Raw genomic sequence first — 15,148 nt, forward strand, 5'->3', positions numbered from 1 at the left:
GCTCAGATAAGTGGGAAAGGCAGGGAAAGGCGAACCAAAGCGAATGCTACATACCTGTAGAAGGTATTCTCCGAGGACAGCAGGCTGATTGTTCTCACTGATGGGTGACGTCCGCGGCAGCCCCTCCAATCGGAATCTTCACTAGCAAAGGCCTTTGCTAGCCCTCGCGCGCCGATGCGCATGCGCGGCCGTCTTCCCGCCCGAAACCGGCTTGTGCCGGCCAGTCTCATATGTAGCAAGACAAAGACAAGGGAAGACACAACTCCAAAGGGGAGGCGGGCGGGTTTGTGAGAACAATCAGCCTGCTGTCCTCGGAGAATACCTTCTACAGGTATGCAGCATTCGCTTTCTCCGAGGACAAGCAGGCTGCTTGTTCTCACTGATGGGGTATCCCTAGCCCCCAGGCTCACTCAAAACAACAACCATGGTCAATTGGGCCTCGCAACGGCGAGGACATAACTGAGATTGACCTAAAAAATTTACCAACTAACTGAGAGTGCAGCCTGGAACAGAATAAACATGGGCCTAGGGGGGTGGAGTTGGATCCTAAAGCCCAAACAGGTTCTGAAGAACTGACTGCCCGAACCGACTGTCGCGTCGGGTATCCTGCTGTAGGCAGTAATGAGATGTGAATGTGTGGACAGATGACCACGTCGCAGCTTTGCAAATTTCTTCAATAGAGGCTGACTTCAAGTGGGCTACCGACGCAGCCATGGCTCTAACATTATGAGCCGTGACATGACCCTCAAGAGTCAGCCCAGCCTGGGCGTAAGTGAAGGAAATGCAATCTGCTAGCCAATTGGATATGGTGCGTTTCCCCACAGCCACTCCCCTCCTATTGGGATCAAAAGAAACAAACAATTGGGCGGACTGTCTGTTGGGCTGTGTCCGCTCCAGGTAGAAGGCCAATGCTCTCTTGCAGTCCAATGTGTGCAGCTGACGTTCAGCAGGGCAGGAATGAGGACGGGGAAAGAAAGTTGGCAAGACAATTGACTGGTTCAGATGGAACTCCGACACGACCTTTGGCAAGAACTTAGGGTGAGTGCGGAGGACTACTCTGTTATGATGAAATTTGGTGTAAGGGGCCTGGGCTACCAGGGCCTGAAGCTCACTGACTCTACGAGCTGAAGTAACTGCCACCAAGAAAATGACCTTCCAGGTCAAGTACTTCAGATGGCAGGAATTCAGTGGCTCAAAAGGAGGTTTCATCAGCTGGGTGAGAACGACATTGAGATCCCTTGACACTGTAGGAGGCTTGACAGGGGGCTTTGACAAAAGCAAACCTCTCATGAAGCGAACAGCTAAAGGCTGTCCTGAGATCGGCTTACCTTCCACACGGTAATGGTATGCACTGATTGCACTAAGGTGAACCCTTACAGAGTTGGTCTTGAGACCAGACTCAGACAAGTGCAGAAGGTATTCAAGCAGGGTCTGTGTAGGACAAGAACGAGGATCTAGGGCCTTGCTGTCACACCAGATGGCAAACCTCCTCCACAGAAAGAAGTAACTCCTCTTGGTGGAATCTTTCCTGGAAGCAAGCAAGATACGGGAGACACCCTCTGACAGACCCAAAGAGGCAAAGTCTACGCTCTCAACATCCAGGCCGTGAGAGCCAGGGACCGGAGGTTGGGATGCAGAAGCGTCCCTTCGTCCTGCGTGATGAGGGTCGGAAAACACTCCAATCTCCACGGTTCTTCGGAGGACAACTCCAGAAGAAGAGGGAACCAGATCTGACGCGGCCAAAAAGAAGCAATCAGAATCATGGTGCCTCGGTCTTGCTTGAGTTTCAACAAAGTCTTCCCCACCAGAGGAATGGGAGGATAAGCATACAGCAGACCCTCCCCCCCAGTCCAGGAGGAAGGCATCCGATACCAGTCTGCCGTGGGCCTGAAGCCTGGAACAGAACTGAGAGACTTTGTGGTTGGCTCGAGATGCGAAGAGATCCACCAAGGGGGTGCCCCACGCTTGGAAGATCTGGCGCACCACTCGGGAGTTGAGCGACCACTCGTGAGGTTGCATAATCCTGCTCAGCCTGTCGGCCAGACCGTTGTTTACGCCTGCCAGATATGTGGCTTGGAGCACCATGCCGTGACGGCGAGCCCAGAGCCACATGCTGACGGCTTCCTGACACAGGGGGCGAGATCCGGTGCCCCCCTGCTTGTTGACATAATACATGGCAACCTGGTTGTCTGTCTGAATTTGGATAATTTAGTGGGACAGCCGATCTCTGAAAGCCTTCAGAGCGTTCCAGATCGCTCGTAACTCCAGAAGATTGATCTGTAGATCGCGTTCCTGGAGGGACCAGCTTCCTTGGGTGTGAAGCCCATCGACATGAGCTCCCCACCCCAGGAGAGACGCATCCATGGTCAGCACTTTTTGTGGCTGAGGAATTTGGAAAGGACGTCCCAGAGTCAGATTGGACCAAATCGTCCACCAATACAGGGATTCGAGAAAACTCGTGGACAGGTGGATCACGTCTTCTAGATCCCCAGCAGCCTGAAACCACTGGGAAGCTAGGGTCCATTGCTAGGTCCATTGAGAAAATCTCATGTAAAGGCGGGCCATGGGAGTCACATGAACTGTGGAGGCCATGTGGCCCAGCAATCTCAACATCTGCCAAGCTGTGATCTGCTGAGACGCTCGCACCCGCAAGACGAGGGACAACAAGTTGTTGGCTCTCGCCTCTGGGAGATAGGCGCGAGCCGTCCGAGAATCCAGCAGAGCTCCTATGAATTCGAGTCTCTGCGCCAGAAGAAGATGGGACTTTGGGTAATTTATCACAAACCCCAGTAGCTCCAGGAGTCGAATAGTCATCTGCATGGACTGCAGGGCTCCTGCCTCGGACGTGTTCTTCACCAGCCAATCGTCGAGATATGGGAACACGTGCACCCCCAGCCTGCGAAGTGCTGCTGCGACTACAGCCAAGCACTTTGTGAACACCCTGGGCGCAGAGGCGAGCCCAAAGGGTAGCACACAGTACTGGAAGTGACGTGTGCCCAGCTGAAATCGCAGATACTGTCTGTGAGCTGGCAGTATCGGGATGTGTGTGTAGGCATCCTTCAAGTCCAGAGAGCATAGCCAATCGTTTTCCTGAATCATGGGAAGTAGGGTGCCCAGGGAAAGCATCCTGAACTTTTCTTTGACCAGATATTTGTTCAGGGCCCTTAGGTCTAGGATGGGACGCATCCCCCCTGTTTTCTTTTCCACAAGGAAGTACCTGGAATAGAATCCCAGCCCTTCTTGCCCGGATGGCACGGGCTCGACCGCATTGGCGCTGAGAAGGGCGGAGAGTTCCTCTGCAAGTACCTGCTTGTGCTGGAAGCTGTAAGATTGAGCTCCCGGTGGACAATTTGGAGGTTTTGAGGCCAAATTGAGGGTGTATCCTTGCCGGACTATTTGGAGAACCCACTGATCGGAGGTTATGAGAGGCCACCTTTGGTGAAAAGCTTTCAACCTCCCTCCGACTGGCAGGTCGCCCGGCACTGACACTTGGATGTCGGCTATGCTCTGCTGGAGCCAGTCAAAAGCTCGTCCCTTGCTTTTGCTGGGGAGCCGAGGGGCCTTGCTGAGTCGCACGCTGCTGACGAGAGCGAGCGCGCTGGGGCTTAGCCTGGGCCGCAGGCTGTCAAGAAGGAGGATTGTACCTACGCTTGCCAGAAGAGTAGGAAACAGTCTTCCTTCCCCCAAAAAATCTTCTACCTGTAGAGGTAGAGGCTGAAGGCTGCCGGCGGGAGAACTTGTCGAATGCGGTGTCCCGCTGGTGGAGCTGCTCTACCACCTGTTCGACTTTCTCTCCAAAAATGTTATCCGCACGGCAAGGCGAGTCCGCAATCCGCTGCTGGATTCTATTCTCCAGGTCGGAGGCACGCAGCCATGAGTGCCTGCGCATCACCACACCTTGAGCAGCGGCCCTGGACGCAACATCAAAGGTGTCATACACCCCTCTGGCCAGGAATTTTCTGCACGCCTTCAGCTGCCTGACCACCTCCTGAAATGGCTTGGCTTGCTCAGGAGGGAGCGCATCAACCAAGCCCGCCAACTGCCGCACATTGTTCCGCATGTGTATGCTCGTGTAGAGCTGGTAAGACTGAATTTTGGCCACGAGCATAGAAGAATGGTAGGCCTTCCTCCCAAAGGAGTCTAAGGTTCTAGAGTCCTTGCCCGGGGGCGCCGAAGCATGCTCCCTAGAACTCTTAGCCTTCTTTAGGGCCAGATCCACAACTCCAGAATCATGAGGCAACTGAGTGCGCATCAGATCTGGGTCCCCATGGATCCGGTACTGGGACTCGATCTTCTTGGGGATGTGGGGATTAGTTAAAGGTTTGGTCCAGTTCGCAAGCAATGTCTTTTTTAGGACATGGTGCAAGGGAACAGTGGACGCTTCCTTAGGTGGAGAAGGATAGTCCAGGAGCTCAAACATTTCAGCCCTGGGCTCGTCCTCCACAACCACCGGGAAGGGGATGGCCGTAGACATCTCCCGGACAAAGGAAGCAAAAGACAGACTCTCAGGAGGAGAAAGCTGTCTTTCAGGAGAGGGAGTGGGATCGGAAGGAAGACCCTCAGACTCCTCGTCAGAGAAATATCTGGGGTCTTCTTCCTCTTCCCACGAGGCCTCACCCTCGGTGTCAGACACAAGTTCACGGACCTGTGTCTGCAACCGCGCCCGACTCGACTCCGTGGAGCCACGTCCACGATGGGGGCGTCGAGAGGTAGACTCCCTCGCCCGCATCGGCGAAGCTCCCTCCGCCGACGTAGTCGGGGAGCCTTCCTGGGAGGCGACGGCAGCCGGCACCGCACGCGGCACCGACGCCGGAGACCTCACCTCGGGCGATGGGCCAGCCGGTGCCACGCTCGACGGTACCGGTGGCGCAAGCACCGCCGGTACCGGAGAGGTAGGGCGCAACAGCTCTCCCAGAATCTCTGGGAGAACGGCCCGGAGGCTCTCGTTCAGAGCGGCTGCAGAGAAAGGCATGGAGGTCGATGCAGGCGTCGACGTCAGAACCTGTTCCGGGCGTGGAGGCTGTTCCGGGCTGTCCAGAGTGGAGCGCAACGACACCTCCTGAACAGAGGGTGAGCGGTCCTCTCGGCGCCGATGCCTGCTGGGTGCCAACTCCTTCGGCGACCCAGAGCTCTCGGTACCGACATGGGAAGGGGACCGGTGACGATGCTTCTTCGACTTCTTGGGACGAAGCATGTCACCGGAGCTTCCCGGTACTGACGAGGAGGACGTAGAATCCAGCCGTCGCTTCCTCGGGGCCGAGACCGAAGAAGGTCGGTCTCGGGGGGGCTGTACCGCAGGAGCCCTCAGGGTAGGGGGAGACCCACCCAAAGGCTCACCGCCACCAGCAGGGGAATGGACAGCCCTCACCTGCACTCCAGACGAAGCACCACCGTCCAACGACATCAGCAGACGAGGTCCTGGTACCACCGACGTCGATGCAGCTGTCCGATGTCTCGGCGCCGATGCAGAGGGCCGATGCCTCGATGCACTGGCCGCCGAGGTTGAAGGTCTGGACGCTGAAGACGTTGATGCACTCGATACCCCCGGTGCCGATGAAGAGCCCGAGAACAAAATGTTCCACTGGGCTAACCTCGCTACCTGAGTCCGCCTTTGCAAAAGGGAACACAGACTACAGGCCTGAGGGCGGTGCCCAGCCCCCAGACACTGAAGACACGACGCGTGCCTGTCAGTGAGCGAGATTACCCGGGCGCACTGGGTGCACTTCTTGAAGCCGCTGGAAGGCTTCGATGTCATGGGCGGAAAAATCACGCCGGCGAAATCGAAAGACGAAATGGCGAAATTTGGCACAGAAAAAAGGGAAATTTCGACCGGGGCCTAAGTAAGGCCTACCCCGACAACGAAAGAAAACTTAACGGGGCGAAAAAAACTCGAAGTAGAGGAAGGAAAAACCAAAAATGGTTAATCCAAATGATTTCTGGGATTTCTCACAGAAAAATGTCGAAAACGATGCGCGAGGTCGACTTTTCGGGGCACGAACGGTAAAACACAACCGTACCGAGCGCGGAGAAAAGAAGACTGGCCGGCACAAGCCGGTTTCGGGCGGGAAGACGGCCGCGCATGCGCGGTGCGCATCGGCGCGCGAGGGCTAGCAAAGGCCTTTGCTAGTGAAGATTCCGATTGGAGGGGCTGCCGCGGACGTCACCCATCAGTGAGAACAAGCAGCCTGCTTGTCCTCGGAGAATGTGCCTGCATCCACTGAGTGAGAAAGGACAGGGAAAAGCAAGCTAATATGTCCACATCCACGGGGGCATGGGTAAGGCAGGGAAAGGGCTGACCTATGTGCCTTCAAAGTGAAGCTGTTATAGCCTCTAACACCCCGGCTAACAACTGGCAAGCCAGGAGCCACCCCCAGGAAGATTTCTGATGGAGCTCGAAGAAGCTGCAGCTACCCTGCTTGGGGAGATACAGAATACTGAAGAGGCAGTGGAGCTAGCTGGCCATGAGGCACTGTGAAAAGTTGAGTGCTCTCTATCTCCCCCTGCTGGTTGATGGACACAACCCATACATAATGGCTTCATCTGCTTGATGACAAGGAATTGAAAAGATTAATAAGAGGGAAAAACATATACCAGGAAAAAAATTTAATTTGATTGGCCTGGCTAGCTTTATGCCCTTTGTCGGGGTTAATGCTATTCTAAAGAACTAAGTAGGGAATATCCCTCTTAGTGCACCGAGAGAGAGCAGGGGGAAGCAGAGATACTGAAGCCCTGGGCCAAGGTAGTCCCCAGTCAGGCAGGTCCACGCACATCTGTAACATGGTGGATATGCTGGCCGTCACACACTATGTGGTCTTCAAAGCCAGCAGATGAGCAGGGATAATGGATTATTTTTGTAGTGTGTAATTGTGGGTCAAATCAGTCTGTTCGTTTTTGCTGTCAGATAGCATTTTACATGTGATGTTCCCCTCTCCCCTTCAGCTCAAATGGATACATTCCTCTCACAATCACATCAAGACAAATTGGCAGTTAGAATCCTCCTTTCTCTCTCAATTCATTCAGACAGGGAGAATAAATATCAACCCCAGATTCGTCTGCAGGAGGGGTCTCTAGGACCCAAGTGGGTTTTTTGGCTCCAAAGCTTGACCCAGATGGTTAAACAGGCCCTGCACAGATCCACTGTTGGGACCACTTACACCCTATGCTGTCTATTAAGATGTTTTATTGCTTACTAGTAAAACATGCCCGTTTCTTGCGCAAATGAAACGGGCGCTAGCACGGTTTCCTTCCGAACCTCCCCCCCTCCCTACTCACCCCTTCGGCGTTCTGAAGGCACTGACCGCCATTGTTGCAGACCTCGGCACGCCACCTTGAATCTGCTGAGTTGTTGGTTGTGAAGCCACTGACGCCATTGCTCCGCCCTCGACGTCATCACGTTTGACGCGAGGGTGGGGCCCCAACACAGTGTTTTCGGTGGCTTCACCACCACGAAGGCTTCAAACCGGAAGGAAGTGCCCGGAGGACCTGACAGTGACGTCAGTGTCCTCAGAACGTTGAGGGTGAGTTTTATTATATAGGATTGTGTTTACATTGTATGTAACATACTATGTCATAATGTTTACTGTTAATATTTTTACCAATATTACATTACCTGCCAGTTATTTCAATTTCAGAAACATCTTAAAACTTGGCTATTTCAAAAGTATTTATTGCAATGTGAATTTTAAATATGTTAAATAATAGTGTTAAATAATGGTTATACTTTGTATTTTCCCTAGATATAACTAGGTTATCTTAAACTTATCTACAATGACCTCAACAATGTATATGAGTTCACTGTATTGTACTGGTAATTTTTTCTTATTGCTTGTTCAGCTTATTCCTGTTGTGCACACCCTTCGGGGGGGGGGGGGGATTTCTTCAAAAAGACTATAAAGACTAATAAATAATTTTTTTTACATCTACAAAATAAATACTATATATGGCAGCAAATGTTTTGATTTAAACTGAAAACCAAGATTATTACAAAATTATTAAAATTAATTCTCAGTGATATTTCTACAGAGACATAAAATGAGCCACTATCACTAAACACAAAACCATGACACAACTAGCCTACTAATTCTGCTATGTGTGATGCCAACTATACAGGCAAAAAAAGTAAGCAAAGGTTTCACAAAACTGTTTTCATATACAAATTTATACAGACTTTAATACTAAGCACTCCCAAAAATAAAATTTTTAAAGGAGAAATAGAAGGACCTTCTAGCCATTAAAAGGGTCTCTTTTAAAAGTTATCACCTTAATGATTTACATCAAATTTCAGTCACATTTCAAATTTTTTATTTCTATCAGTGCGATAAGACATATAGAGGCCAGTGGTTTTGGTTCCAGCTGAAACAATCTGTGGCCAAACTCCACCTGGAACCAAAACTGTGGCCCAGTCCCAAGCTACTACTACTACTACTACTATTTAGCATTTCTATAGCGCTACAAGGCGTACGCAGTGCTGCACAAACATAGAAGAAAGACAGTCCCTGCTCAAAGAGCTTACAATCTAATAGACAAAAAATAAAGTAAGCAAATCAAATCAATTAATGTGTACAGGGAGGAGGAGAGGAGGGTAGGTGGAGGCAAGTGGTTACAAGTGGTTACGAGTCAAAAGCAATGTTAAAGAGGTGGGCATTCAGTCTAGATTTAGTGGCCAAGGATGTGGCAAGACGTAGGGGCTCAGGAAGTTTATTCCAGGTGTAGGGTGCAGCGAGACAGAAGGTACGAAGTCTGGAGTTGGCAGTAGTGGACAAGTGAACAGATAAGAAGCCAGTCCCCTCCCCAGTCACCCACCAACTTCACCCTCACCCTCCTCCCCAGGCCTACCTTCTAGAAGTCCTAGTGGTCTACAGACCTCTTCAGGGAAAAAGCAACCCAGGTTGCTTCTGCCCCTGCTGGCTGCATTGTCAAAATGGCGGCCGCAGCTTCCAACAGCAGCATTGCTAGACTGCCGCCATTTTGAAACTGGGAATGGCATGAGCAGGCCAGGGAGAGGCTGGCTCAGCGGGGGGGGGGGGGGGGGGGGGGGCTTGTGGTGGTGGCAGGGTTCAGCTTTGGTGCCAAATCCAAATTTCGGTCAGCCTCTACAGACAAACATAGTTGCCATATTTTCTACAGACACAAAATAAGAGAGCCTCAAGGTCATCCTCTCTCCTCTATTCCAAAGATGCTACTCGCATATTCATCAAACCAATGTCATTTTCCACACTAGTGCGCACTTTTCTTGAAGAGTGCACATTATTTGCACATAGTGTGCACTCTTTCTTGACAGTAGGTACATGCTGCATACTGGTTTACACATGAATACAACAATAATGGGTTAACACCATTTGTTTCAAGAAAATTAAAAAAAAAACATTTCTATGTGCCCATCCCTAATAAGCAGTGATGAACTAAACTTGAAGAACAATAATAAATCAAAGCATGTGAAAATAGCAACCAGTATAACCATATATCCAGACATGGCCTGTGCTATGACCCAAAAATTCCAAGTGTCCCCCCTTGAAGCAACGGCAAGTTTCAGTTTTCTTCAAATAACAATACATTTTGTGCACTGCAGATTTGATAACTTCAGTCTAACTGTAAGCATCAGTATTTACTATTTTAACTTCACTTTTTAACTTAAGTTAGCTCTTAAGTGATTTACTTCAGATGTATCTATTTATTATTACCTTTAATGCTATAGTTCTGTGTCCCAGTCATATCAGAACTTCTTATAAATTTCTAAAAACATTTCAAACAGAATTTTAACATTTTTTTTTATTTAATCAGCTATGACCCTTTATTGGGCGGGAAAGATGAAACATAAGCTAAAATGAAAAGAATTCTACTTTCTCCAAGAGGAAGTAACTAAGGGCCCGTTTTTCTAAACCGAAGTAGCAATTCCCGGCGCAGCAATGCTAACAAAGCCCATTCACTTTGAACAGGCTTCCTCTCATTTGCTGTGTGGGAATTGCTAGTATGGTTTAGTAAAAGAAGCCCTGCTTTTGTATATTTAAATTTTATTTTTATATTTATAACATATTTACAATTATGGAAATTACAATAACCTGTTAATTATGAGTGCATTTTTTAAAGATATCATGCCACATCCATACAGTGTTAATATTTCACAGTATCAGTATATGATGCCTGCATGGAAGTCAGATAGGCATCAGCAAATGACACCCTGAAATATTTATATTTACATTATATTTACACTAGTAAAAAAAGGCCCGTTTCCAAAACAAATGAAACGGGCGCTAGCATGTGGTATTTTTTTTTTTCTGTTTGATAATCACGGTAGTGGCGTGGAAGCAGATGAGCAGCTACTAAAGTAGTGTGTAAAGGTTCCGTTGTTGTGGTAGTTGCCCCCCCCCCCCTTTTTGTGAGGTTATAACAGCGTGAAATTTTGCGTGAAATTGGCGGGGGAAATAACGGAGAAGCAGCAAAGGGGAAGGAAGTGAAAGAAATGATTGTGTCCAGATGAGTAGAAGCAGATGAACAGGTAGCAAAGCAGTGTGTTTGTTAGGTAGCTGCTTTTTGTTTGTCACTTGAAAAGTGAAAAGACTTATCCCTCAATTTACCATGTTGATTAAAACATCCCTTGTCCCTTACCCTACTTAGTTCACTTTGTTAGTTTCTTCCCCCATGTTTACTTCTTTATGCTTGCCTAAGCTGTTAAGTTTGTACTCTTATGTAATTCTCTGTAAGCCACATTGCGCCTGCATGTGTGGGAAAATGTGGGATATAAGTAACAAATAAATAAATAAATAAATAAATAAATAAATGTGAACGATGAAGGTATTTGTATAATGTATTGTGGCCACTAATGTCCCGGCGTAGCAGAGGGGAATTCCGGACACAGAAAGCAATGCGTGAAAACGTGCAATCCGTATAAAGGAGTCTGTTGAATGTGTACTAAGAAGGTGCAGTATATACCGACAGCAAGAAGAAATGTAGGCAAGAGAAGTGAAGTCGGTAACTTTTTCAAAACTTAGAACACATAGCAACTGATATATTAAGTCCGTCTTACCTTTGTGGAAAGAAACATAACTAAAGCAATGTTGACTTTCCAGCGTTGTTGGTCTCGTGCTACCCAGAGAATGAGTGACCCCTTTCGCGTGGAACGCTACTCCTTTGTTGTGTAACAGTTGCCTGTGATAGGTACATCATGCATCGTTGCATTCCGTTGCCTCGCAATGATGAAGGCGCAGGGAATGAGTGAGCCCTTCGCCTGTAACGCACCTTCGGTTTTTTTTTTCAGTTCGGTGATAGGTCCATGAGGCGTGATTGCATTCCGTTGCCTCGCAACGGTGCAGTCGTACAAAATGAGTGACGCGTGACCCCTTCGTCTCTGACGCTCCTCCCTTCTTCTATTTGACTTCCCTCTCGGTGTGACGCTCCTCCGTTTGATAGGTGAGCGTGCTGCAGCTTTGACGCTCCTCCTTTCTCTGATAGGTCAGGGCGGGGCAGAGATGGTGTGTGCTTAAAAGACGAACTCTTGAAGCCTCAGAGTGTTGTTTAGAACATTGAGGGTGCTTTTTATGTGCAAATGGGGCGTGGCCTAGGGCGCAGATGGGGCATGGGTGAGTGCGGGGGTCAGTAGCCCGAATACCCTACCCTACCAGGAGGACTACAGCAGTTCAGGGCTTCACTGCCACAGATGGAGTGAGCTTCAGAATGTTCAAGGTGGAATTTATTTATAGAGATTGTTGCAAAAAAAAAAAAAAAACAAAGCACCATAAATTTGATGCTATTGTATGGAACTTATTTATTTGCTGTATTGTTACTCTTATCCCGTTCTTCACTTAGGGCCCTGTTTACTAAGCCGCGTTGTAGGTATGCAGTTTTTAAAGCGCACTAAAAATTAGTGTGCTAACACTAGACACACCCATATGAGTGTCTCTAGCATTAGCGCACACTAAAAAACACTAGCACGGCTTAGTAAGCAGGGCCCTTAGAGTATTCTGGCAAACTTACATACATAAGCATCACCATACAGGGACAGAGTGAAGGTCCATCATGCCCAGTATCCCTTTTCCAACAGTGGCCAATCCATATCACAAGTATCTGGCAAGATCCCCAAAAAGTAAAACAGATATTTATGATACTTATCTCAGAAATAAGCAGTGAATTTTTCCAAGTGCACCTTAATAATGGACTTTTCTTTTAGGAACTTGCATAGGGATTTAAAAAAGGTTTGGACAAGTATGAAAAAGTCTAATTTATAATAAAAAGTAGCGAGTAAATAGGAAGAACTTCACTTAAAATTACAAACACTATAACCTCCCCAGGAATACAATATCAGAACCAAGAAGGAAATTTTGTTCACTTTCCTGCCTGTCATAATTATCCCAAAAGGGTTTTTTTTGTTTTGATTTTTTAAATCAATGCTGCACATCTACATTGTGTTAGTTTCACCTTCTAACATATCAATGGATTGACACCACACAAATGCAAAAATCATGTCATGGGACCTGGAAAATTCCAGGAGTTTGTATTCTGGAATTTTCATTTGAAAAATCTAGTACAAATGAAAACTACAGGCCAAGTTTAAAAAAAAATAGGAGCACTTCTCAAAGAACACATCAGAAAAGAGAAAAAAATGCATTATTAGTGTTTTGATTGGTACCCTATATTATACTGCCTTTGGCTGAAAATATGGGTTATATAAGCCTTTGTATTAAATTAAACAACATTAATCACAACATCCTTTTTCAGCCTTCAAGAACATAACATTTTCCAGTCACTGGATAGTTTTCTACAAAAAAAAAAAAAGCTCTGGGATTTACCTAGATGAGCCATGGCCCTACTGACATCCTCAATTTATTGCCACACTGGATACCAGTAACAAATGATAGAAGACCAGGATTCACAGCAAGGCTGTTATTTTACTGTGTTCATCTGGTAACATCAGAAACCACGGAAACGAAACTGTCATCAGAAATCTGAGATGGAAATATAATAAAAGCAAGCCTGTGACCAGACTACATACAAGCTTAGGATAGGGTGCCCGAGATGCACAGTACTGTGGGTTGCTGTATTAGTCCATTTGAATATACAGAAATAAAGATCAATAAAACAAGCTGATACTTTTCTTTTTAATTATGTGGGAGTAATGCTGAAAAAGCTATGCCAAAAGACTTCCAAAGACAATGTTCTAAAGTCATCTTGTGTCCACCATAAACAATGATTATACATAAGGATGCTCCTTAAAAACTTACTACTTATGGTCTGTGGTGGAGTGTGATTCCTGAAACTATAGCCACCCCACCCATGCCCACATTCTATATAAAAGTGAACCACTACATTTTAAGAGAACTAGCTAATAAGAACTGTTAAGAAACCAAATATATTAGAATTTAAAGCTGTTGCCGTTTATGCAATATGGCCGTAATACAGTATAGAACGATAACTCCTCTTTCCATACAATTATATGACCTCTCGACTGATTTGCTTGTCTCCAAACGATTCTATTTCTGTCCAACAATTAAGACTGTAAATATGCAAGTTCGAAAGTCGTTTCAGAATTAAGTAGTACTTCTGAAGTAGGAGATGAATGATCATTCCTGAATATTTCAATAAAAACCCAAGGCATTAATATCATTCAAACTCTGGCTTCTAAGACTGAAGGTCACACAGTTTCTCAGTCGTATTTGAGGGCTATTGACTTATTTCCTCTGCTACGGTTCAGTTGAAAAGAATACGAACATCACTGCACTATTGTCTGCATTCAATTTACTTTGCACCTCCTTACATGGTCATATACTGATCAGTATCCGATGAAGAAGAAATAAGCTTAATTCTACATCCCTTGAACACAGAGAAAACGTCCCTGGATGATATAAGCCTCTTAATTTTCCATAAGCTCAACTCGACCTTGGCTATCAAAATGCATCGTTTCACATTGCAATAACCATTTTTACATTTATGGGGGAATAAGGGTTGCTCATTTTCCTTTAAAAAAAAAAAACTATTTTTCAATTCAAACAGGTAAACTTGCTTATATTAAGCTGTGCATTATCCCTTTGCTGACCATCAGTATCCACAGCCTCCTCCGTCCAAGAAACTGGGAACACTATATGCACTGGGCCTAACAAACAAGAATCTGGGAAAGAAAAGGATGTGTCCAATAACAGAGATCAATCTCCTTTTAGCAATTACCGCACGGTGGTCTGAAATCATCTTTTGGGGATGGAAACGCAAGACTCTCTCTACATACAATAATGCTGCCATATCAAGAAACGCTAGTAAAATAAAATGCAAGCATGATGAGTATGCAATAACGGCAACATAAGATCATGACAGTAATAACGGCAAGGTTAATTGACTTACCCCATTCCACATACTCCACGATATTTTTCTCTCGTCTCAGTGGGGAATTGTTGCATTCATCATAAAGACAGATGAGAATATCCAGCAAGGTCTCCACACTGAAGCACTGCCCATTTGTGTTAGCCGGCCCATCCAAAATAAATTGCTCCAGCTGTTTCAGACGAACCTCCCCAGACATTTTCGGTCACCCTTTTAACAACTATTTATTCAAAACTACTCTCAGGGGCGTCGCTACGGGGGGGCAAAGGGGGGCGAATGCCCCCCCACAAAATTTGGTTGCCCCCCCTTTACCACCCCAACCACTAAGTCGTTGCATTCCACCGCGGCTCTCGCCGCCGTTTCCTCCGCCTCCGCCTCCACACCGCTTCACCGGCAACGGCCACTGCAGACGCGCAAAGAACCGCAGCAGCTATGGTAATGGCTACGCCGCAACCCCTCCTCCACTGCGCTGCACCGGTCCAGAGCGAACTGAACGTGGGAACGTAGCCTCACGCAGGCACGTCCCCGACAGGCTGACGTCACGCAACGATTCCTCCGTTCCCCTTCAGGCCGGGAGGTGCGCTGCGCTGCCGTAGTCCCGCCCACCATGCTGCCCTCTGATGTGTCGTATATGACGTAAGAGACTTGTGTTTCATGGGAATAAGCTCCCTGTGATTCTGGGCAAGTCTCTCGCTGTCTAGCCTATTTTCATAGTACTAGGTTTCTTGTCTAAGCTTCTCTCTAAGTGGTCGGCACGCAATAGGATAATCATAAGCCAGAGAACTATGCTAGACATCCAATTCCTCTTGTCAGTGGAAGTGTATAAAAAGCAAAAGTCTATTCC

At 47.3% G+C, this 15,148-nt stretch overlaps 1 protein-coding gene across 1 annotated transcript in view; it reads right to left on the bottom strand.

The window, feature by feature from the left end:
- Positions 1-14,768, bottom strand: part of LOC115465558 (serine/threonine-protein kinase MRCK alpha-like) — an 806,479-nt gene extending 791,711 nt beyond the window's left edge. Inside the window, 1 exon segment of the mRNA XM_030196108.1 lies at positions 14,326-14,768. Within this exon segment, the coding sequence (XP_030051968.1) occupies positions 14,326-14,503 (178 nt within the window). The 5' untranslated portion in view covers positions 14,504-14,768.
- Positions 14,769-15,148: the final 380 nt, after the last annotated feature.

This window comes from Microcaecilia unicolor, chromosome 3 (assembly GCF_901765095.1).
Source record: "Microcaecilia unicolor chromosome 3, aMicUni1.1, whole genome shotgun sequence".
Classification (NCBI taxonomy): Eukaryota; Metazoa; Chordata; class Amphibia; order Gymnophiona; family Siphonopidae; genus Microcaecilia; species Microcaecilia unicolor.